Source organism: Maylandia zebra, linkage group LG9 (assembly GCF_041146795.1).
Source record: "Maylandia zebra isolate NMK-2024a linkage group LG9, Mzebra_GT3a, whole genome shotgun sequence".
Lineage (NCBI taxonomy): Eukaryota > Metazoa > Chordata > Actinopteri > Cichliformes > Cichlidae > Maylandia > Maylandia zebra.
The window spans coordinates 5,541,356-5,563,810 of record NC_135175.1 but is presented as its reverse complement, the minus strand read 5'-3'; the positions used below and the strand labels follow the sequence as shown (position 1 = coordinate 5,563,810).

Sequence of the window (22,455 nt, the reverse complement as noted above, 5' to 3'; positions counted from 1 at the left end):
TGCATCATATCACAAACCTCAAATCAATTCATGATCTCCATAGTAACCAGATCTCAATCCAATAAAGCACCTTTGATATTTGGTATAATGGGAAAATTGTATCACACATGATCCTGAAGAAAGCCTAGTGTTTTCCTGTTCTTGCTGGATACAGGATTTAAGGAGCTCTACTCCTACAAAGTCAATCAGTGAAAGATGACGAAAATGCAACTTGCTGAAATATATATATATGGGTTCTTCCTTGTGCAAATGAGAGATCACAGCACACAGACCAGATCAGAAGCTTTATTGGTCTCAACAAATACTGACAAACAGCAAAGAGAAGTTAGACAAAGGCCCTAATATCAGCCCACTGTTGGAAACATGAAAATACCCGCCTGGACCTGTTACAGTGAAAACCTGAGGAAAGCTGTTGTGTAAACTAGAATTTGCAAACTCAAAGTGTGCAACAGACCACTGCAGGCCAGGATATGCTGATCTGAGTTAAGGTCTACAGCTCAGCTCCTGCTGCGCCATCACAGAGGAGAAGAGGTCAGAGAGAAGCGAGACGAACTGAAGTACAAATCTATAGATCTATGGTTACTCTAAAATAAAACTCTATACAAACACGGTAGATAACAAAACAGACTGTAACACGAGAGAATAAAATTATAAATATAGACTTTGCAATTATTCCAAAGTTAAAAAATTTCTTCTGAAAATTCAGAGTTATTGAACAGTTATTTTATTGATTGTTTACGAGACGCAGCCAATTACACATTTCCACAACCTGACAGATCCCAGCAGAGGTGGCAGGATGATGCTAAAAGTTAACAGGATTAGTAATGTAATGAGGAGAGAGCACATAGTACTGTGATCATGGTAGAAATCTGACTGATGAGGCCTGAATGAAGACAATGGTTTTGTTCATCTCAGCATGGTGTTGCATCTCATCAAGACACTGCGAAGTCAAGAAGAAGTCTAATAAAGTTCACCCCAAAATTAAATGGACATGGACCTTTGGTCTCTAGGGCTACGTGTGCACGCAGATGCAACTTACCCAGTTTTGGAGACCTATGCAAACATCTCCATGAATAATATGTTTATGTAATTTTGGGACTTTTGATGATGTATTTGATGTATTTTGTGTAATACTATTTTAGAATGTTCATTTTTCTCTTTTTTGAAATTCTAATGCCATTCTGTAATTAGGAGAGTTTTCTCATAACACTGTAATGATGTTTAAGATTTTCTAGGAATTACAGGTTTTGATTTTTACACACTCAACACAATGATGAGACTCGTGTTAATTATGGAAAGCTTTTCAGTAAACCGGACTTTTGTCACTGTGAGACCGAAATGCAGTTGTGAATATTTCAAATAAATGTCTGAATTTTTCTTTTCTTCATGTGAGGAATAATTTCTGTCATGTTTTTAACTCTCTTTCGTGGAACCACTGCTTTACTAAAATCAATGCAACACTTTTTGTTCACAGAACCCTTTTCTTACAATAAAAATCTGTTGATAACTTACGTTTGCATTAGAGGACAAATAAAAGGACTTGACTCTGAGTAGCGCAGTCTGTTTAATGTTCTGATGGGGCCTTTTTTAATTTGACATGCGTGTTTTGATTTTTTTCCCTGATATCTTAACATTACAAGTAAATATGATCAAATAAAGCAACTTGGATCAGATAACGGTGAAACTACTTCCCAGGACTGATTTACAGATAAAATAACAAAACTGAGAAATCTATCTCAAGATGTTTTGATGCAGATTTTTTTTGAACATCTCAGACAATCGACTGAGCACAGCCATGTTTCCTGGCAGAACTGCCACTGCTGATCATACAAGTTGTAAGTCCCACTTAAAGCTTTGCCTCCAGTTTTTAGTTCACCTGAATAAAGCTGTGCCCCATCCAAAGGGCAGTTTCCCTAAGTGACGGTTGGTTGTTTTCACATGAAGTGATAATGATGACAGTAACTGAATGTCGAAATGACGTCACAGGACCTGCCAACAGAAAGGTCACTGTAACGTCAAACAAATTCAGGTGACAACAGGATGGAAAACATGGCTCGTCCAGATCAGAGAATAAGGGGTAGATGCCATGGTAATGGGGTCTATCAGGTTTGGATTTGGTCAGTTACGAGCTGCAAATGTCAAGTATTGGTATGCTCAACATGTGATTGGCTCCTATCCTTAGCATGTGATCGGCTTCTGTCCTCAGCGTGTTTGAACATCAGGATGGAATTGTAGATCTTGAGGGCAGGGCCGAGTTTGATTGACATAATCCGGATGATGTCCCGCTGGGTGAGCAGGAGGAAGGCCCGTCCATCAATTTGCTAGAACAGAAGCAGGAACAGATCAGATCATTGCCACTGTCACGTCATTAGCTCTACACCACCAGATCATCTCGTCCGGTCATCTCACCTCGTCTCTGAACTGTTTGGCCTGTTCCTCACAGCCGGGGAGAGACTCTATGAAATCTGACACCTTAGAGGGAAAGAGCGAAAAAAATCCATTTGTCATACATACAGTCAGTAAAATGTGTGCAACGCAATGTACGTTAATACAAATAAATTGAATGAGCACTCTTATTTACTATTAGTGAACTACATAGCTGCAGCATCTCTTTGCTCTCTGACCTGTTGGACGCTCCAGTGTTGGACAGTCTCAGCGTGGACTCCTGCAACACCTGGCAACAATTTGCGGTGTTGCTCCCAGCATAGTGACAGGTCGCGGCTGGGCTGTGCTGACATGGCTGAGAGGAAGACAGACTGGTGGAGGGCGGCCTGCAGACTGGATTCTAGAGGTCAGAAACACCAGTCAATGACAACCACACGGCAAAACCTCAACAACAAAAATGACAACACCTTAGTACCAAACAGCAGTGGCTTCATAAACAAACACAACCAATAACAGTGAGAACAATTTTAAACTCCCCAAATATAGAAATTTCTATTCAGTGGTGAAAGCAACCAACAGGGGAGTGAACAGCAACATTGATTTACAATATGAAATGTTAATGTGGTGAGACGTCATCCACAAACACTGTTTTTCACAGTAAAACACTGCGAGACCAGCAGAAACCCCGCAGAGACCTGCCACATACCAAATATGAACTTATTTAATATGTGAAGAGTCAGCAGGTCTCACCACTAAACACTAAGATGGGCATCACGTGATCCTGATCAATCAGCCGATTGGTAATTGGAAAGACTCGGATGTCCTTTACAGGATTAAGCACACAGAGAACAACTAAAACAGCAGCTACCATGGTGAAATGTTTCCATAGAAACAGCCACCTTATCTGCCTGCTGTTTCCATGGAAACAGTGAAGAGAGCAATGTTGTTTCCAGAGTGTGGATGAGTTTATATGTCAGTGACCGCTTCCACCATCACAAACAGCAGCGTTGTAGTTTCACCTTTTTTATGCCACAAAACAGCTGGAACACATCCTGTGATGCTGCAGCTGCAGATATGTCACACCTCACTTTTATTTCTGAAACATATGTATCTGCTTTCTGTCTTATATGTAAGCTCCCATTCAAAAAGAGGGGCTGATGCATCTCAAGCTGTGTGCTAACGGACCCTGACCTGAAGAAGTTCAACACATAAAAATCAGGTATTATCAATGACAGATTGCATTTTATACAGGCTTAGGCTGATTTTAATCTAATTTCAGGTTTATTTTAAGCTTGATTATAATAATAATAATAATAATAATAATAATATATAGTATGAGGCTAATTTTAGGGGTAGACCAACTGTGGGTGTAGGGAGAAATTGATAGGTTACACTGCAGAACATGTTAGAGTACTGCTACACTTTAAACTGCTTATGTCTGTAGTATGTTTCTGCATACAGCAGTTCAAACATGAATATCTGTGTTTGTATTCAGTAGTTTAGCTGCTGTTGTCTCTCTGAAACCTGACGTCAGCGGTTTGGTGAATTCTGCAGTATAATGCAGAACAGTGAACAGTGAAGGAGCAACTCTCCACTTTAAACAGCCCACCACCACCCTCCCCTCTCTCCCAACTTAGTACCTGGGCTGAGGACTCTGAGATGAGGCTCCTCCTCTTCCTGTTTCACACGAAGGAATGTGGTTGGCTGGGGCATTCGGGTGGTTCTAGCCATAAAGGAGAATACAAGACAACCATTATGAGTGGAAAAAAAACAAAGGAAATAAAACAGCATTCTACTGTGAGTCCACTGTATTTTCACTCTACTGTGAGTCTATATTAAACTTAACTATTCAGAATCACTTGTGTATTTGAACAGGTTTTACTCACTGTGGGATCTCACCCTGTTCTCAAGACAGAACTTATTAAGCCAATTATTCTAAGTCATCTAAAGTGATGGAAACCTTCAATTCAATTCAGTCTTATTTATACAGCACCAAATCACAACAAGAGTCACCTCAAGGTGTTTTATACTCTAAGGTAGACCCTACAATAATACATACAGAGAAAAACCCAACAATCATATGAGCCAATATGAGCAAGCACTTTGGTGACAGTGGGAAGGAAAAACTCCCTTTTGACAGAAAGAAACCTCCAGCAGAACCAGGCTCTGGGAGGGGCGGCCATAAGCCGCGACCTGTTGGGGTGAGGGGAGGATGACAGGACAAAAGCCATGCTGTGGAAGCTTGAAACTTGAATTACAAGTATGATTCAATGCAGAGAGCTCTATTAACACATAGTAAGTGAGAAAGGTCACTGAAGAAGAAACACCCAGTGCATCATGGGAATCACCCTACACCTATTGCAGCATAACTAAGGGAGGATACAGGGTCACCTGGTCCAGCCCTAACTATATGCTTTACCAAAAAGGAAAGTTTTAAGTCTAATCTTGAAAGTAGAGATAGTGTCTGTCTCCTGAATCCAAACTGGAAGCTGGTTCCACAGAAGAGGAGCCTGAAAACTGAAGGCTCTGCCTCCCATTCTACTTTTAATTACTCTAGGAACAACAAGTAAGCCTGCAGTCTGTAAGCTAAGAGCTCTAATGGGGTGATGTGGTACTATAAGGTCATTAAGATAAGATGGGGCCTGATTATTTAAGACCTTGTATGTGAGGAGCAGGATTTTGAAGTCAGTTCTGAATTTAACAGGGAGCCAATGAAGGGAAGCCAATACAGGAGAAATCTGCTCTCTCTTTCTAGTCCCCTCCAGCACTCTTGCTGCAGCATTTTGGATTAGCTGAAGGCTTTTCAGGGAGTTTTAAAGACATCCTGATAATAACGAATAACAGTAGTCCAGCCTTACTGTTTGAATGTGGTCAAGTGTGTTTTTAGGTTATATAATCTATCTTATATAACATCTACTCAACTATCACCCACACACACTGCAAAATATGAACTTTATTCTGAAAATGAGAAAGTTCCTGAAGAAATTTTATTATGCCAGTGCATCATCAGTAGCCAAAAGGAGCTGAGGATTCCTTTCTGGAGGTTGGAAGAAGTATTGGCAGCATAATGTGGGTACTTTGAAACAACCCAAATAAAGCCAGCTAAAAAGAGGTGACTCAGGCTTGAAATGTCAAAATTATTTTAAAAGGCCAAAGTATTTACAGCCATCCTGTTTACACAGCAATAACCATAAATCAAGTCAATGAGGCAGCCATAGGGCAATAATTTGTAGAGAAAAAAAATCATGAACTTTCATGAACACTGATAATTAACTGTAATATTGTTGAGCTTTTATTTTGAAAGTCAAGTATTACTTGTTGAAATAATTATATGTATGCTGTAATTATATGTATGCTAAAATAATTAGAAAGCTGAATTTGTGTTTCAGTGTGAAAGAGGCAACTATAAAAGTTATTTTATTATTGAATTTTACTTTGAAAGGTCAACACATTTAAACACTTCCTGTTTGTAAAGTAGTACTCATAAAAGAAGCAGTATGGCATCTTTAGAATGGTGGCAGTTATTAATGTGCAGAGGTAGCACCGCAGAGAGAACACCATGTGACAATTTATTTGCAATGCCAGATGTAGATGTGATAAAAACACACAGCGTACGAAGCCACCTAATCCTAAATTTGCTCAGTGAATTCAGAGATGACCTGGAATTTCCAGCTAAAAGGAGACATGGAATTCCAGCATAAACAAAGCTTCTTCAAACGTTTCCATTTTTGGTGTTTTTTACTGTAGCCTTTGTGGCCAAAATGTTACTGTTAAAGGGGTTGATGTGAAGTACTTAAAGAAGGGACAAACCAGGGTGGAGACAGGAACCTATCCTGCAAGTAATCAGGCCTTGGTGGACATCAGGCATGGGATGTGTGAACAGCAGCACATTTTTCCTTTTGATGTTTGGAATTGATTCGACAGATTGAAGGTGCCGTTTGGTTTTGTTAATAAATTCTATAACGTATAGCAAAAATTGTCATAATTTCAGGACCATGGGCAGTGCACACCATTTTCAAAGTCAAAGTCAATTTTATTTATATAGCACATTTAAAATAACTGTTGACCAAAGTGCTGTACATTTCAAATAATCAAAAGAGATAAAAGCATAGGAAGACATGACAACATTTTAAAAAGAAGATTTGAGTAAGAAATAAGACAAATAAAAGTAGTAAAAAGTCATTCTGATTTAAACGCGAAGGAATAAAAGTGGGTTTTCAGACAGGATTTGAAAGTGTCTAATGTTGGGGAGGTCCTGATGTGAAGGGGCAGTCACAGCAAAGGCTCGATCTCCTCTGGGCTTTAATCTGGAGCATTTGGAGCATTTGATCTGCAGACCTCAATGATCTTGCAGGACTGTACCAGTTCAAAAGATCAGAAAGGTATGAGGGTGCTAACCTGTGCAATACCTTAAAAACAAATAATAAATCTTAAAATCAATTCGAAAACTAACTGGCAGCCAGTGTAAGGATCCTAGTATGGGGGATGTGTGGTCTCACTTGCGTGTGCCAGTTAGTAACCCTGAAGCCTTTTGGACCAGCTGAAGTTAGCTAACTGATGACAGACTAACACCTGAGTAAAGACTATTACAAAAGTTGAATAGCTCTCTCAAAGTCTCTGGAACAGAGGAATGGCTTCACTTTTGTTAGTAGCCGGAGATGAAAGAAACTGGTTTTGATTACAGCCTTGATCTGTTTATCAACCATTGATAAACAGTTAGAGTTCTTAATGATATTCTTGTAATTACTGATACTGGACGCTCTATGGTCCCTGTTTTATTGGACCTCTCTTGATATGGTGGACCATAACATCTTATTATTAAGACTTGAGCACACTGTGATACCCACAGAGGCACTGCCCTTGACTGGTTTAAATCATACCTCGCTGACAGGTCCTTTTTGGTTAACTTGGGCACCTTCCTCTGCACTGGCCTGTTGCAGTGTGCCTCAAGGATCAGTTTTAGGCCCTATTCTTTTTCATTGTATTTGCTCCCTTTAGGCGCAATCTTTGAAAATACAATATTAGAGCAGGGCGATATGGCCAAAAATATTTGAAAATTTGTGATAACGATATAACTGACGATATAATTGATGCGAGACAAAATACAACTCCACAACTTTACTAGCGCAAAAAACCCCCATCCATTTATTTTAACTTAAACAAGCAGCTGTTTTTTATATGTATTAAAGCTATCTAAAAATTTAACAGTGCAAATGCAAATTCCTTGCTGAAAGTTTAACCAAAAGGCATTTCCAGTAGAAATGGGCTGACATATCCTCAGCATAACCATGTATAATATCCACTGAAGATAAAAAGAGGTGCTTTGCAACATTAAACTGCTTTGTGCCAAATAAAAAAGTCAAATATGTATTTTTCGGGCCATAAGGTGCACGGGATTATAAGACACATTAAGCAAAACAGTCAGATAAATCAAACTTTATTCAACTCATTCTTCCCATGTTGTTGCAGTATATTAATGACTAACCTTGTATTGTGGATGGATTATCTCAGTTGTTCTCCTGACTGAAGTTTGGTCCGTTTACAGCATCCTGCCATGCGATTGCATTTGTCCCTAACCATCAGGAACCCTCACGTTAACTTTTATCGAGGGGAAAAGTGTTAGCTTAAATCCTCCAGCTTCACTGTTTATGTTATGCCAACATAGCTGTGTCACTAGCGATCACGTAGCACATCATTATATACCAGCTAGCCCAACATCAGTAATCCTACAAACGTCACTGCTGTTTAGTTTTCTGTCTTCATTTATGTTGGAAGTGATAGCAGAGCTGTACGTTTGAATGCTTTCAGAAATCTCTCAGTCAGAACATGCTACATCATGCTTAGGTAGCTAGCGAAACTAGCGAGCTAACATCCGCTAGCTTCCTGCTAACTTCTAACTCCGTTAAATGTAATAAATTCTGTTTTCATGGATGCCTGGATGTTATACTTCATAGTTACACCTGGTAAAGCAGCAATGCTGATCATTTTATTAAAGATGTTCCACATGAGGACCTGGAGAAGCTTATTCACGCTTTTGTGACCTCCAGGTTGGATTATTGCAATTCCCTGTACTTCAGTCTTCCCTCCTCCTTAGACTGCAAACAGTCCAAAATGCGGCGGCCCGCCTCCTGACTGGTACCAGGAAATTCTGCTCTATTACTCCTGTTCTAGCTGGCTTGCACTGGCTGCCCATTAAGTACCGTATTCAATTTAAAATATTACTGCTCATGTCCAAAACCATTAATAAATTAGTGCCGAGTTATCTTAGTGAACTTCTTAAGCCACATAATCCTGCTAGAACACTTAGATCTGCTACTCAACTACTTCTGACACAACCTAGATCTCGGCTGAAGTCTTGGGGTGACCGTGCGTTTGCTGTGGCTGCCCCGGTACCGTGGAATAACCTCCCCCTCGCTATCCGCGCCTCTGATTCTATTGCACTGTTTAAATCACGACTAAAGACCCACTTATTCAATCTTGCCTTTCCTTCTAGTTAACATTTCACTTATGATTTCACATTATGTACTTTTATGCTTATTTTAATTCTTTGTTTGATATGTATCTGCTGCTTCTCCTATGTATCTGTGACAGTGATCTGCTTGCATACCTAGTACTTGCTTTGGTCCTACTTCTATTTACCTTTCTTTTATTCTCTATGTTTACTTGTTAAGCACCTTGGTATACCCTTGGTTTATAATTCGTGTCAAAAATCACTCCTAGGTTCCTTGCAAAAGGTTTTCTTTTTTTCTATAAATTTCTAAAGGGCCAAAGTCGTAGTGGTCACAGGGACCAAACGCAATGACCTCTGTTTTTTGTTCATTTAAATTAAGAGAGTTTAAAGCCATCCATGCCTTAACTTCTTTCAAACAATCTAATAAAACCTTTAGAGGACACACAGATTTAGATTTCAGTGGCAGGTAAATCTGTGAGTCGTCTGCATAACAATGACATGATTTTTTTTTTTTTTAATTGAGCCCATTGGGAGCATATAAATCGAAAAAAGGACTGGGCCAAGAATGGACCCCTGCGGAACCCCACAAGAAAGTGAGGTTTCTACACTCATGAGCTGCACTACATTTTTTATTTGCGGGCCTACACAAATTCAGCCGCATGCATTATGACAATATATAATATATAGATCACAAATGTACACACGCACAACTCCCTCATGAAATCTCTCAAATTCACTTTTTTCACTAGATTACAAGGTTCTTGTGAGATTGGGCATGTCCAACTCAAACTTTTGTAAATCACCCATAAAACTACTCACACCAGTGCTATTTGGGGAATGTACTCACATGCTATTTCGCCTCATTTAGGTAATCTGGCTCTTTGTATCAATCATAAGACTGGGATTATTCTTTCTATGTCTGCAACCCTGCTAGGGTCCACTCAGGTTAGAGTGACAAAAATTTCATTATCACATAGTGAGCATCAGAGTCCGTGCGGATGTCTGTGTGCCTCCCTGATTTTGTGAGTGCACAGACTCATCTGCGGAAAATTTTAAAAGCCAGATAAAGAGACAGCTGGAAATAGGGGCTGAATAGTCTAATAAACCTGATTTATAATTGTGTGGCTCGATGCGATTCCATTAGCACAGTTAATGATGAGAATAAGAAATCTGAAAAATAATATATAGTGTGTCTCAGTGCGATTCATAGTTTTCAGTCACGTGACCAACTTGCTACTCTGGTGGGCAAAACATTATTCCATCATGATAGCCAATCGCGGACCATACTGCAGGACAGATGTGCGAGGAAAAACAAAGATGTGAAGAGAAACTGTGTCAAAACTATAATAACTATAATAAATCTGACGAATAATAAACAGTGCGCCTCAATGCTACTGCACTGGCAAATTCAATAGTTATAAACCTGACAAATAGTTGTGTGCATCAGTTATATCACACACACAATTATTGGCACACTCAATAATAATAATAATAATAACAAATCTGATGAGCCTTGCCACACTCAGAAAGTGACAGAGTGCGACAGGCAGTAGGAGATAGAGATATGTCTGAGTAATGTCCCTGATTATGGGCTAATTTTAGGGCCACTTCTCTTACAAACACTTAACAGGCAAACAGAATCTTGCCTCATCTGCTCACTCTCACCTGTCTGTCAGCCTTCTTCTCTTGCCAAGAGGAACCAGCAGCTCCTCGTCTCTGGGTTCTGCCTTCTGAAAGCTCGTGCTGTTTAACACAGAGAGAAACAGATACCATGTAAACATCACTTGTTTTTCAGAATTATTTGCAGGACAAAATAATGACCGGCTGTTATTCTTCTGGAATAATAGAAATAACAGAGATCCTCTTACTGTAGAAGTCATTTCCCATTCTATGTTTGTTTACATGCTTGGAGAAGCTCTATTCTCAGATTTAACAGTACAAGATCCACAACAAAAGCATTTTCTCCACCAGTCTACAGTTACCTGTCTGACTGGTTGTCATGCTGGCGCACGGTGACAGGTATGAGGGTTATGACTCGTTCTCCGCCCAGCCTATCAGGAAGCACCATCTCCTTACGCATGTTAATGTCAGAATATGGACAGCCAAAGGCACTAGGTGACAGAGTTAGACAAACATTTAACAAAAGAGAAACACAAACACCGAGAAATTACAACCAAGCAAACACGAATCACCAACAACAGAAACAACACAGCAAAACAAGTCAGCAAGCACAAGCATTACAGAAATATGACTCCTCTGTATTTAGTCATAGGCAGGTACGCAGTATTTTGAACAAGCTGGAGGCGTGACAAAACTGGCTAAGTCCAACAAAAAGTGTGTGACAGTAATCCAACTGACACGTGTATTACTGTCACAGTAGCTGCTGGGTCTAAAACCCAACATTTCAGTCTTCTTCTCATTCAAATGTAAACAGTTCAAGGCTATCTGAGCTTTAATTTTCAGCAAGACATTCAATAAGTGGTGTAATTGAGATCCTTCTCCTTAAAGGTATGCTTTCTAAAAATGGATCCCAAAGGAAGGAAATAAAGTGAGAAAAGCAGTGGGTCTAAAATTTATCAATGAAAAAAGTACAGAAATGTATTGCACATATCAGACGAGGCTTCCAAACATAAAGACTGTGAGGCATCAGGAACAGAGTCAATGGTCTTACGTGGGTTATGACAGTCAGATGCAATAATTCTCGATAAAGTCTTTAAGCAGTGCAGTGTTACAGATGGTCTTTTAAGATTTGAACTGACACCTGGAACTTGTCCTTCTTTGACCTGTGTTCAGCTCTGCGACACTCCCGTCTGATTGTACGAGTTCTATCGTTATCTATCAAATTTTGGGTCAGGGATCTGTGGGGCGGGTGAGAAAGGTACTTGTGATTTCTTTGTGTAACAGGTATCTGTGGTTTGTGAGACCGGTTTCTGTCACACTTAAAAGGGTAAATGTTCCTGCGATGGTTGTATGAGGTATTGTATATGTATATGTAAGGGAATTAACTGTAGTGTTTTGTATGAGACAGGTACCTGTGGTGTCCAGTGTATTTGGCTCCTTTGATGTGTCCGACTCCTCTGCAGCCTGCAGTAGGACATACTCCCTGAGAGGGGGAGGGCAGGTGGGACAAACCTGTCTCACACACATGATAACAATGAGTGAATCTGTCCTGCTATAACTTTCCTTCTGAACTGTAACACTGTCTGACCTGTCTGTCTGACTAGTCTGTCTCTCTCTGACCTGTATGTCTGACCTGGGGGGGGTTCCAGTGGATGTCCAGTGCGCTGACACCAGCCAACAGGATGCAGGTCGCAGAGGTCGCTGTCACACCACACATCGAACTGTGTCGACCACCCATCGTAATGAATCTGTAGACACACACCTTGTTAAATACTTCCTGGCATCAAACGTGCACACTTGACTATTGAGGTATCTCATGTCACATCATGGGCGTGAGAGGTGCTTGGATGTGTGCTAGGGAAAAATGTGTACTCCCTGACTGGCTGCCAGTGGTTCTGGGAGGTTGCTGGCTACTTCTGGGTGAAATTGGGTACAAAGAAAGTGCTGCAGCAAAAACCTAATAGCGATTGCTCTTGGTGTTAGCAAATTGCCAGTTTGCCTGCATCTTGATGCATAAACTTTTCTGGACGGTCATCTGTAGTTTTTCATGCAAATATTAACTGCTAGCCAAGCAATAGTACCACTTGAAAAAATGCAACACAAACTGAAAATGGAGAAGATAAAATCTGTGTTTTAACAGGGGGTTATATGACTGGTTTATAAGCCTGGTTCGCTTGAATTTAGCAACTGTTTTCACAGTAATTCAACCTCCAGCAACCACTTACAACAAGTCAAGGAATACTTATTTTTCTCATGACTGGTTGTTGTCAGACATTCTGGTCTGGTCTCTGTGACTGGAGCCTTATTCACTAGGTCCTATATTCTGTCACATGTCCAAAATGGTAGATGAGTTAACGATTATCACTACATCACACACACAGATACACATTACCTTCACCCTGTAGTCCTCTGTGTCTGTTACTGTGGCAACGCGTATTAGCATAGGGTTTCTCCTGTCAACTGCCTCAAGCTTATGGTTCACCTGGAAACCATGTGGCGCTCTCTGTTGGACAAAAGTACAGGGAAAGCTCTAAGTTACCAGAAACAGCTTCCTGATTGGCTTCATGTTTGCATGAGCCTCCTCAATCCTCACCAGAGTAAAGGCTGAAATAGGAGCAGCAGTAGAACCGGTCTCCTGAAGGTATTCCTCCCAAACAAAGTTTTCAGGGTTGGGGTGACCTGCAAAATAAAGTACTACAGAGTTTTACAGAGGAATACTATATGGAAAATTATTATGTGTTTAAATTACTGTATAGGGTGTGTCGTCAATTAGCAGCTGGTTCATTTGTGCTTTGTCCTTCTCCCATATGCTCTTCCAGCATTGCTCAGTCTCCAACCTTGGTGATGCTGTTCTCATGTTGTTCCCCTGCCACTGAGAGTACACCTTGGATGGTTCTGCCTCCGATAGTTGGTCAACCTCACTCCGTGCTACCTTGATCTTGGCCCCTAGTCTCCTTCTCCACCGAGGGTACTGCTTTTTTTGGCTATTCAAATGGTAACTTAGCATCTCACTGATCACTGTTACCAGAGTGCAGATCAGCTGGTTGGTCTCAGTAATGGTCGCGGTAGGTATTGTCCGTAGTGCTGCATTCGCATCACCTAGTAGATCTTCAGAGGGTTCCGAGGGTACTTCACATAATCTTGGTAACAGGCTACGGAGTGTCCAGGTTTCAAGCTTCATCGTGATCCTATCTTTCAGGTCAGTTCCTCCTGAACGCACCGCTTCCTTCCTCCATTACACTTGGGGCTTAGTACCCAATCTCAGGTACCCGACCTGGCGTCCAGGCTCCCCCTTGCCGTAGCATTTGTGTTGCACCTCATCAATCCCTAGCTGTCAGAGCTGTTCCTTCTTTCGAATTTTGGAACACTGAGCTACTAGTTGTTTCGCCATCAGTCTGGATGCTGGGTATCGATGTGTGAGTGTGTTTGTTATTTGCCTGTCATTCTATGGTAATGTAAGTTTGTAAGCATAGAGTTCAGAAGGACTGCATACCCTGTGGCGCAGTAAGAGGTCGTCCCTGTTCTTCACACCAGCCCACCGGATGGATGTATGGACTGCTACTGTCACACCTGGTGGATCAGTACAACCATCAATCCATATACCCGGTTTAAAACACGTTAAATAATAAATATCAAGTGACATGAAACAGCTCCAACACTACAACCTAAAAATACTGAAAACAGAAAAAGTCTGTCGTCCTTCTGTCTCACCAGTAATCATATGTGTCATCCCAGTTGTCAAAGTGAACAAGGAAGCAGTCATCGATGACATCAGCAACAGAGGCGACACAGACAAGTCCAGGATTCTTTCTGTCGACTGCCTCCAATTTCATCCCCACCCTGAACCCACATCCCTAAAAGACAGGCAGGGGATAGACAGATACGTGGGTCAGACTGACAAGAGTGCAACAGGTGAACAGAAAGGTTCGACAGACAGACTGTATACTGACTCCAGTGCAACACGTGAACAGGGCTGCTGGTGCAGACTGAGAGTCTGTGGACTGAAGGTACTGCTGCCAGTCAAACTCTGTCTCACTGTGACCTGCAGACAAACAGACAGGTGTGGTAACCCATGCCATGTAGTTACCTCTGAAGGGACTGGTCCACTTGTTTTTTACCTTTAGGTGGATGAAGCTTGTGGTTGTGCTCTTTACACCAGCCTGCCGGTCTAATATTGGGTGAATCTGCATTTACCCAGAAGTCATAACACTCTGAGTACCCATCAATATGAAGGCGTAGCCGACAGCCAATCGCCTGATAGAGACAGGAGGCCAATGAGACTAGATCCAAGCAGGAATGCGTATGTGGATGTGAGTGACAATTTTACCTCTGCAATGGTCACCACACAAAACATGGAGGGGTGCATTGGGTCAATGCCTTCCAACTTCATCCCAACTTTAAAACCAGTTTTTCTACTAGGAAAGGTCTGGGACTGAGTCAGGTAAAAGAGACAGAAACAGGTCAGAGAGAGTCAGGCAGAGATCAGACACATGTTTTCTTTTTTTTACTTTTAAATACTTTAAAGATAGTTAAAGTATTTGCACAACAATTCAGACAGCATAACAAACTTGCTAACCATTATTTAAAGATAAAAATTGTTCTTTAACATTTTGTGTTTGAGTTCCAGCAGTTACAGTGATGCAGATTGCAGTGCAAAATCACACTGGGTTTTCAGCAGGAAATACATCTTTTTTATTTTCACTATTTTTGGAACCCTATCTATACCTGAAAGACTAATACCCAAATCTATTATTTATCATTCTAATTTGAACAAATCAAACACCTTGGAACTGTTAAGTCTATAAAAAGGCTAAAAGGTTGAGTGTGTTTTTGTAGCTAGAGGGTGGTGGGGCATTCGGTGGATCTTTGAGCCAAAGACAAAAAAGGTTGTCACTTAAAGTATTGGCTGGGGATTGGCAGCACAGTGGTGCAGTGGCTAACAGTGTTGCCTCACAGCAAGAAGGTCTTCAGTTCACCTCCATCACCTGGGCTGGGCCACGTGCAACCAATTTGGTCGCACATGCGACCTAATCTGTCAATCGTGCAACAAAAGAAAATCCTAGGTCACACTAGTGTGACCAGCCATTCGGAAAAAAAATGTGTGTCTCTGTGTGGTCAACAACAGACACACATTATGCTGATATCGTGGTCTAAACCAATCAGAGATAGTCAAGGGCAGGACTCTGATTGGCCGTGGTCCAGATATTCCTGTAGGCCTACACGTGTGTGCGTTTGAAAGAGTAGGCAGATAGAGAGAGTTGAGCAGCCTAGGCCCAATAGAAGTGGATGTAGCTGTGGGTAATAAGAAAAGATGATAAGAACAATTGATAACGTTTTCGTTAAGTTAAACCCTGATCCGTTCGAAATTCATAGCCAGTGCTCTGACACGGAGCCATCAACCTCTCAGGTTATGTCGAGCACTGGTCCGGAGACAGCATCAGATAACGAGCCACATACCATCGACTCCGAAGAGAGCCAGTTTCCCTGGCTGAGATACAGTAAAGCTGACAACATGATGCACTGTATTTACTGTGGTGATTGTGGAAAGACCATGGCCGGCAATACTGCATTTGTGACTGGTGCTAATACGTTTCAAATTGAAATGCTGAAAAAGCACGGTGTATCCAGACAACACATTATACGCCGCGATAAATGCACTGCAGGCAGCAGCAAACAGGTCGTCAGAGGAGACCGAGATAATGATTACGTTTAACATTGCCTACGATACTCCCAAAGAAGAAGTTCCGTTCACTAAGTTCAAGTCTGAAATACGTTCAAGCCCTTTTTCTTGTGAAGAAAAAGGGCTTGAACATAAACCCCACGTACAGAAATGATGTGGTGTATAGATAAGATATCGAGCTGTTCAGATATTCAGAGGTTAGGTTTGAAGACTGAGACACTTTGAGGCACTTCTAATTTAGATTTTCTTTTTATTTAACATATTTTGAGATGTTATAAGTTTAAATTTCAGCTCAGTGAAGCACTTTAAGCACAAGCACTTTTTCAGTAACGTGTTTCTCTTGTAGAACTGTGCTCCAAATAAAGAACTTTGTGCTGACAAGATTGTTAGTAAATCCTTTACACATCAATATCGTCTGTATGGACAGCAATGTTCAAAAAAAAGTGAACATGTAAAACTGCGGTGTTAAGCAATGCAGTTGAAAAATTTGGGTGCTCCTAAGAAAAAACGTTAGGCGCACCAGTGCAACAGTGTGTTGCACACTGTGTTTTCCCTGGCTTCCTCCCACAGCCTCTCTCTCTGTGTTAGCCCTGCGACAGACCTGGGTGTACCCTGCTTCTTGCCCTATGTTAGCTGGGATAGGTTCCAGGCTCTCCCTGATGAGGAAAAGAAGAAGAAAAAGGACGGATGGATTTTCTGGTGATTGTGTTTTTTATTTTGAATTTTCAGTTGCGTTCAGGTATTCTAGCAATTATCAGCTGGTCTCTCATGCTGTGTATTAGGAATTACAACACGGTTAACTTAATTTGCAAGTTTTCTTATTGACAGTTTCAGTTTGTTCAGTTAAAGGTTCAACAGTTGACTACAGTAATACTTGGATTTTCTACGATTTGAATTTGGATCCGTGGAAATTCTAGATTATTGCAGAATTCTTTGCATTTTTCATGTATTAGTATTAATAAATCCAGTTTTCTGTCAATGCTTGTTGAGAGACTGACTTCTGTTTCAGCAGTCTGTAGGTTCTTGGTGTATGTTTACAGCTCCAGCTTCAATTGTTTTAGATGTTTTGGCTCTGTAATGTTATTTTATCTGTTTTAGTAGCAGCCAATAAAATCCTCTCGGTCTGTTAAATTCCCCACTGTGCTATTTAATTTGTCACTGTTCTCTAATTGTTTTTACGTGTAGTATTGCCTGAGTTAATGGAATGAAGTTGACGCTGTTGTTGCTGCTGTCCCAAAAACAGCACATTCTCCCTCTTTCTCCCTCCTCTTTGCTCTGGCTTCCTCTCACAGTCTAAAGACATGTACATTAGCTTTATTAGTGATTCTAAATTGGCAATGGACAGGAGGCAGAGAGTGAGGTAGATAGTTACCTCGGTAAAGACTGTGAGCGGAGCAGCTTCAGCCTTCTGCTCAGTTAGGTACTGCTGCCAGGACCAGGACCGCCTCTTCACATTCACTGAGGATCACAGATAATCACATCACTGCTCCAATTACTCTGTTTCATTTCTGCTTCAGTAACAGCTGTGACATACCTGCTGAAGTCACTGAAGGCCAAAAGCAGGCAACCTCGCAAAAATAAATGTGTATATATATATATATATATATATATATATACATATATATATACATATATATATATATATATACACACATATATATATATATATACACACATATATATATACACACACATACCTAAACCTAATAACTGGTTGGGCAACCCTTAGCAGCAAGTATGAACCACCTTTTTAAAGTCACGCCACAGCATCTCAATTGGATTTAGGTCAGGATAGGCCACTCGTTTTGTTTTTCTTAAGCTATTCAGAGGTGGACTTGCTGGTACGTTTTGGTTAATTTGTGCTGCAGTACCCAACAGCGTCTAAGCTTCAGGTCATGAACAGATGTCCCAACATTCTCCTTTATGTTGTTTTGATAGACAGCAGAAGTCACTGTTTCATTTACCACAGCGAGTCTTTCAGGTCCTGAGGCCGGAATCATTTTTCCACACAGGGCCATGTAAGTTTGGAATTTTTTCCCCTTGAAAATGAACACTTTCATTAAAGAAACTGCATTTTGTGTTTACTTTTGTTATTTTTGTCTAAAAGTACATCTGTTTGATGATCTGAAACATTTAAGTGTGACAAACATACAAAAATCCCGAAGGGGGCAAACACTTTTTCATACCACCATGTATATTTATATATATGTATATAGAGAAATAACACCTACATTTAGATACTGCATTTTATGTTTCCTTGTGTTATTTTTGTCTAATATTTAAATCTATTTGATGAGCATTTAAGTGTGACAAACACTTTTTCACACCACTGCATACACGTGTGTCTGTGTGTGTATATATATACATATATATATACACACACAGACACACACACGACCAATACAAGGTTGTGTGGCTCTGTAAACATGACAATGTTTAACATCCTATATATGGCAATGAGGTATTTTCTTTAAGGGCAACACACACTGACAGTGACTCTTCTAATGTTTAATGTTAAGTTGAATGCTTTCTCAATAGCTCAATAACATATTAATGAAAATGCCAAGACTTTCATTAATAAGTTATTAGTGCAAAAGTCAAACGTTATTATAAAGATAAACTGTAATCCATTTTTATAAGAACTGTTAATTACTTATTAATTAAAAGCTAAACTTTTAACAGTCTAAGAAGCTATGGCACCCTGCATATGCTCATCAATACAGTTTTTGTTTACTACTAGCACCTTTTGAGCAGTTTTTGTCAGGCCTACATCGATACAAATACATGGATACAAACTCTAGTGAATATTAATTTAAATATGGGCGACATACATTAAATGTACATATGGACATATATAAATACATAAGCTACACATATATTCATCATCTTACTATAATACGATATACCACAATCGTGTACCAAGCTGTTATATATCACAAATGCCTGCACAAATATGTAAAACAGTTTGCAGACATTCACAAATTGTTACACCTTGCAGACTGAAAGGGATCTGGGTCCTAGCAGGTGAACTGTCAGTTTAAACAATAGGAAAAGATTATGTACATCAAAACAAATGAAAGTGGACACAAACAACAGTGAATATCTGGAACAGAATTGTAAAAAACCCTGAAAGAAATGTTCTCATTGGTTAGGAATAAGTAGGTCTGATGATGATTAAGTTTCAGGATAAGAAGTGATCTTGCTACACAGCAAAGAGTCTGAAAGCTTTTCTTTAGATAAGACTCACATCTGTGACATCAACTGGAAAGTGAAAAAAGATCCATGAAAACAAAGCTGATCTGCTAACAACTCGTTAATAAAGTTGGAACCATCTTGATGAACAATAATAATAATAATAATATTCTACACAATCTGAAAATGTGACATTCAAGAAAGTAATCTAACTTGTTTGAGTTATGTTTCATGAACCCAGAACGTTCAACTATTAACATCTGTGCTTTTTTATCTACTGCACAGTAAAAAAAAAAAAGGCTGAATTGGGATCCTTCAAGTGTAGTAAGTCCACAGGTTTTGCAGGAGTTGTAAAATAAACCTTTAGCATCTGACTAAAATGCAATCTTAACGCTAACAACGGTGGATTTTACAGAAAGAGTTTACCCAGGTGAGTCAGGAGCTGAGTGTGTTACCTTGAGCGCTGCTGATTTTGCTCTTCATCTCTTGTCTTCTTCTTTGGTTCCTATCTGCTCAAACAGAAAAACAAACACAGAAGTAAAGTTTGAACTGATGTTGTTCAGTTAAAGTTCTAGCAGTTTATTATCTGAACCAGTCAGGTAATCAATGAATAAATCATTCAGTACATACTTAATAATCCAAGTGGGTGCAGCAAAAATCACACCAAGAACACAACACATAATCCTCAACGAGATGAAAAGGAGTGACAGCAACACATCTGCAAAAATTACTATTCGTTAATGATCTATTAAGGTAAGGACAACTGCTCTCCAAAATAAACAATAAAATATGATGTCTCCAGTTTGTGAAGACCACCTAAATGTTTCACAGTACCACTTTACTCTGTTACCCAGTGTTTCTGCTTCAGGCTCAGTCACATAAAAAAGAGCTATGTCATAAGTCATGGGTCACCTATTCTAATCAGAGACGTTATCAAACGATGATAAAATTGTTATTAAATATCTATAAAGAACATAAAAATCTAACTAAAAATGTGATGCAAGTGCAAAAAGGACGAGATTAAAGCTGCAGAAAACATTGTTGAAACAGTGTCAATAGGGAGCAAACAGCAGTCAAAATCTAAATAACAACTTTGGAATGTTCTTCAAGAAGCCTAAAATACTATTCCTGAAGACTTACTAAAGAAAGCTGCCTCAAGCTGTGTTGAAACATAAAGATGAAAAGCTCATAGAAAAGTATAAACTCTGTGTTTGCCTTATACACTGTATTTCCATTTATGTTTGCACATCTGAATAAATTGCTGCACCTTTTCCCCCATTTCCCCAGCAAAATATAAAGTAAATAGGTGTGGTTCACGACTTTTGCACAGTACTGTATGAAGTAAAACAAAATATATCTTGCATCCAAAAAAACTAAAATCATTAATATTTATAAATGTTAATCCATTTGCACTGTCAAGTGCAAGTGGATTAAATGTATGAACTTTTTCATAGTCACGTTAGAATTTCAGTTTCAGCAAATAAAAAGTGAAAGATTTAAGATTAGAATAGTCTTTTAAAGGAGCACAGAGACAAACATGTGATCTAAACTCCAAACTCACACAACAGCTATAACATCAACTACAACAACCTCAACATCAACACCAGCATTTTGACTCTGAATCAACTAAATCACCAATGAGCTAATTGTCAATGATTTTTGACAAAAACATTGTGACTACACTTGTCATCATCTTTATCATGGCAGGAAGCAACGCCATTAAAACACACAGGAAGTCAACACACATTCACCTTCAAAATAAAATCCTACATGTATTTCGGGGCAACTGCATCACCTCTGACAAAATGAAACCCATCAGATTCTCAAAAACATTTGTGGCTGTCAGAAATATAAATGTAACAGATAATATATTGAAGATATTAATTAATCTTATATAATAACTATAAGATATTAATTATTTTTCATCTAAGGGAGTATTTTCATTTATACATCAGTTTGAAATGGTTAAAGTACTGAAACACTGAGTGAGTAAATATAACTGAGTGAGCATACTCAGTTATATTTATTCTTAATATACAGAGTAAAACAATCTCTCTGTAGCTGCTGTACCTTTGATTAAATTGTTATATGTGACTCAGTTAGCTTATAACACATTCCGTTTAAAATGTACAAAGAAAAGTTAAAGTTATGAAAGCACCCGAGGTGTACTTCTCCTGTTCTATAAATCTACACAGATCTCGTTTGGTTTACTGATAATTTTTGTTTGGATCTCAAAATGTAGCTCAAAAAACTTTAGGAGTTTATTTTGATAGAATATTTTTGTTTTCAATTCAATTTATTTTTAAGAAAAGCATGATTTAAAAAATAAAGTCTAATTACGTCCCCCTGTCGGGTTTTTCCAACTCTCTATTGCGGTTTCTGGACTTTTATTGCAAAAAAAGACGACTGTAAAGATTTTGTTCTGCAGCAAAAGCTCTTATTATGAAGGCGCGATCGGAAGCGCGCCAAATGAGTGTGTCCCGACAGCTTCTTTCAGAAACAAACAGCGGAATGAGGCGGCGGTCCGCGTCTCTCCCCGTCGCCCTGAGCGCCCCAGTGAACGGCAGCAACAGTGACAAATAGGCAGCTAAAGTAGCTACAGGGCCAGACAGAGAGGGACGAGGCGAACCGACCCAAGTACCGGAGCGCAGTATGAGACTTACCAACCGCGATGAGCCGTCTCAATCTGCTGACACACGAAACAACACGGAAACGCCGAGAAACGGAGCCTCTGCGCATGCTCGTGTAGGAGTGAGAGAGCGAGCGAAAGAGAGAGAGAGGTCAATATTCAGTAACTGATCCCGTTTGTGGCACAAACACTCCCACCCATTGTACTGCTCAGTAGTCAGAACACCTATTACAAATATTTAAAGAAATAAAAACTTTGATGTAATTTGCAGGACTTTATTATTTGGAGTCTTTCCTTTCCTTACTTAGTTCTTTACGTTTAGTAAAAATAACAAATACATTTTTAAAAAGCGTGCTTCCCCAGTGGGAAATTACTCCAGTACAGGCAAAAGCTCTGCATTCCGAACTTCAGCAAATGTACATTTCATTCAAAACTGATTTTTGTTTTTCCTTTTGTTTGATGGCTTACCACAAACCAATGGACCAAAAGAATGACACT

The 22,455-nt window shown here is 39.7% G+C and overlaps 1 protein-coding gene across 2 annotated transcripts; it reads right to left on the bottom strand.

The window, feature by feature from the left end:
- Positions 1 to 271: 271 nt before the first annotated feature.
- On the bottom strand, positions 272 to 22,091 carry l3mbtl4 (L3MBTL histone methyl-lysine binding protein 4). Of its 2 annotated transcripts, XM_076887902.1 has the most exons (19): positions 21,992 to 22,066; positions 19,959 to 20,046; positions 19,784 to 19,837; positions 17,509 to 17,594; positions 14,784 to 14,888; positions 14,575 to 14,710; positions 14,407 to 14,498; positions 14,168 to 14,310; positions 13,950 to 14,026; positions 13,050 to 13,135; positions 12,849 to 12,959; positions 12,090 to 12,204; positions 11,869 to 11,968; positions 10,819 to 10,947; positions 10,502 to 10,579; positions 4,026 to 4,108; positions 2,625 to 2,785; positions 2,410 to 2,472; positions 272 to 2,321 (listed from the first exon to the last, which is right to left on the bottom strand). In XM_076887902.1, exons 3-19 carry the CDS (start codon positions 19,809 to 19,811, stop codon positions 2,139 to 2,141), a joined length of 1,776 nt encoding a protein of 591 aa, XP_076744017.1. In that variant the 5' UTR covers positions 19,812 to 19,837; positions 19,959 to 20,046; positions 21,992 to 22,066; the 3' UTR covers positions 272 to 2,138. The 2 variants fall into 2 exon arrangements, with proteins under 2 accessions (XP_076744017.1, XP_004573727.2); XM_004573670.4 differs by lacking the exon at positions 19,959 to 20,046 and having other exon boundaries at positions 21,992 to 22,091.
- Positions 22,092 to 22,455: the final 364 nt, after the last annotated feature.

What these genes read in the sequence shown, in the direction of transcription:
- l3mbtl4 (XM_004573670.4), bottom strand. Translation starts at nt 22,067, where the DNA reads ATGCGCAGAGGCTCCGTTTCTCGGCGTTTCCGTGTTGTTTCGTGTGTC. An exon ending in CGCTCACAGTCTTTACCGAG is followed by an intron (nt 14,889 to 17,508) that starts GTAACTATCTAC and finishes TACCTGACTCAG; the next exon opens with TCCCAGACCTTTCCTAGTAG. An exon ending in GATGACACATATGATTACTG is followed by an intron (nt 14,027 to 14,167) that starts GTGAGACAGAAG and finishes CTGATCCACCAG; the next exon opens with GTGTGACAGTAGCAGTCCAT.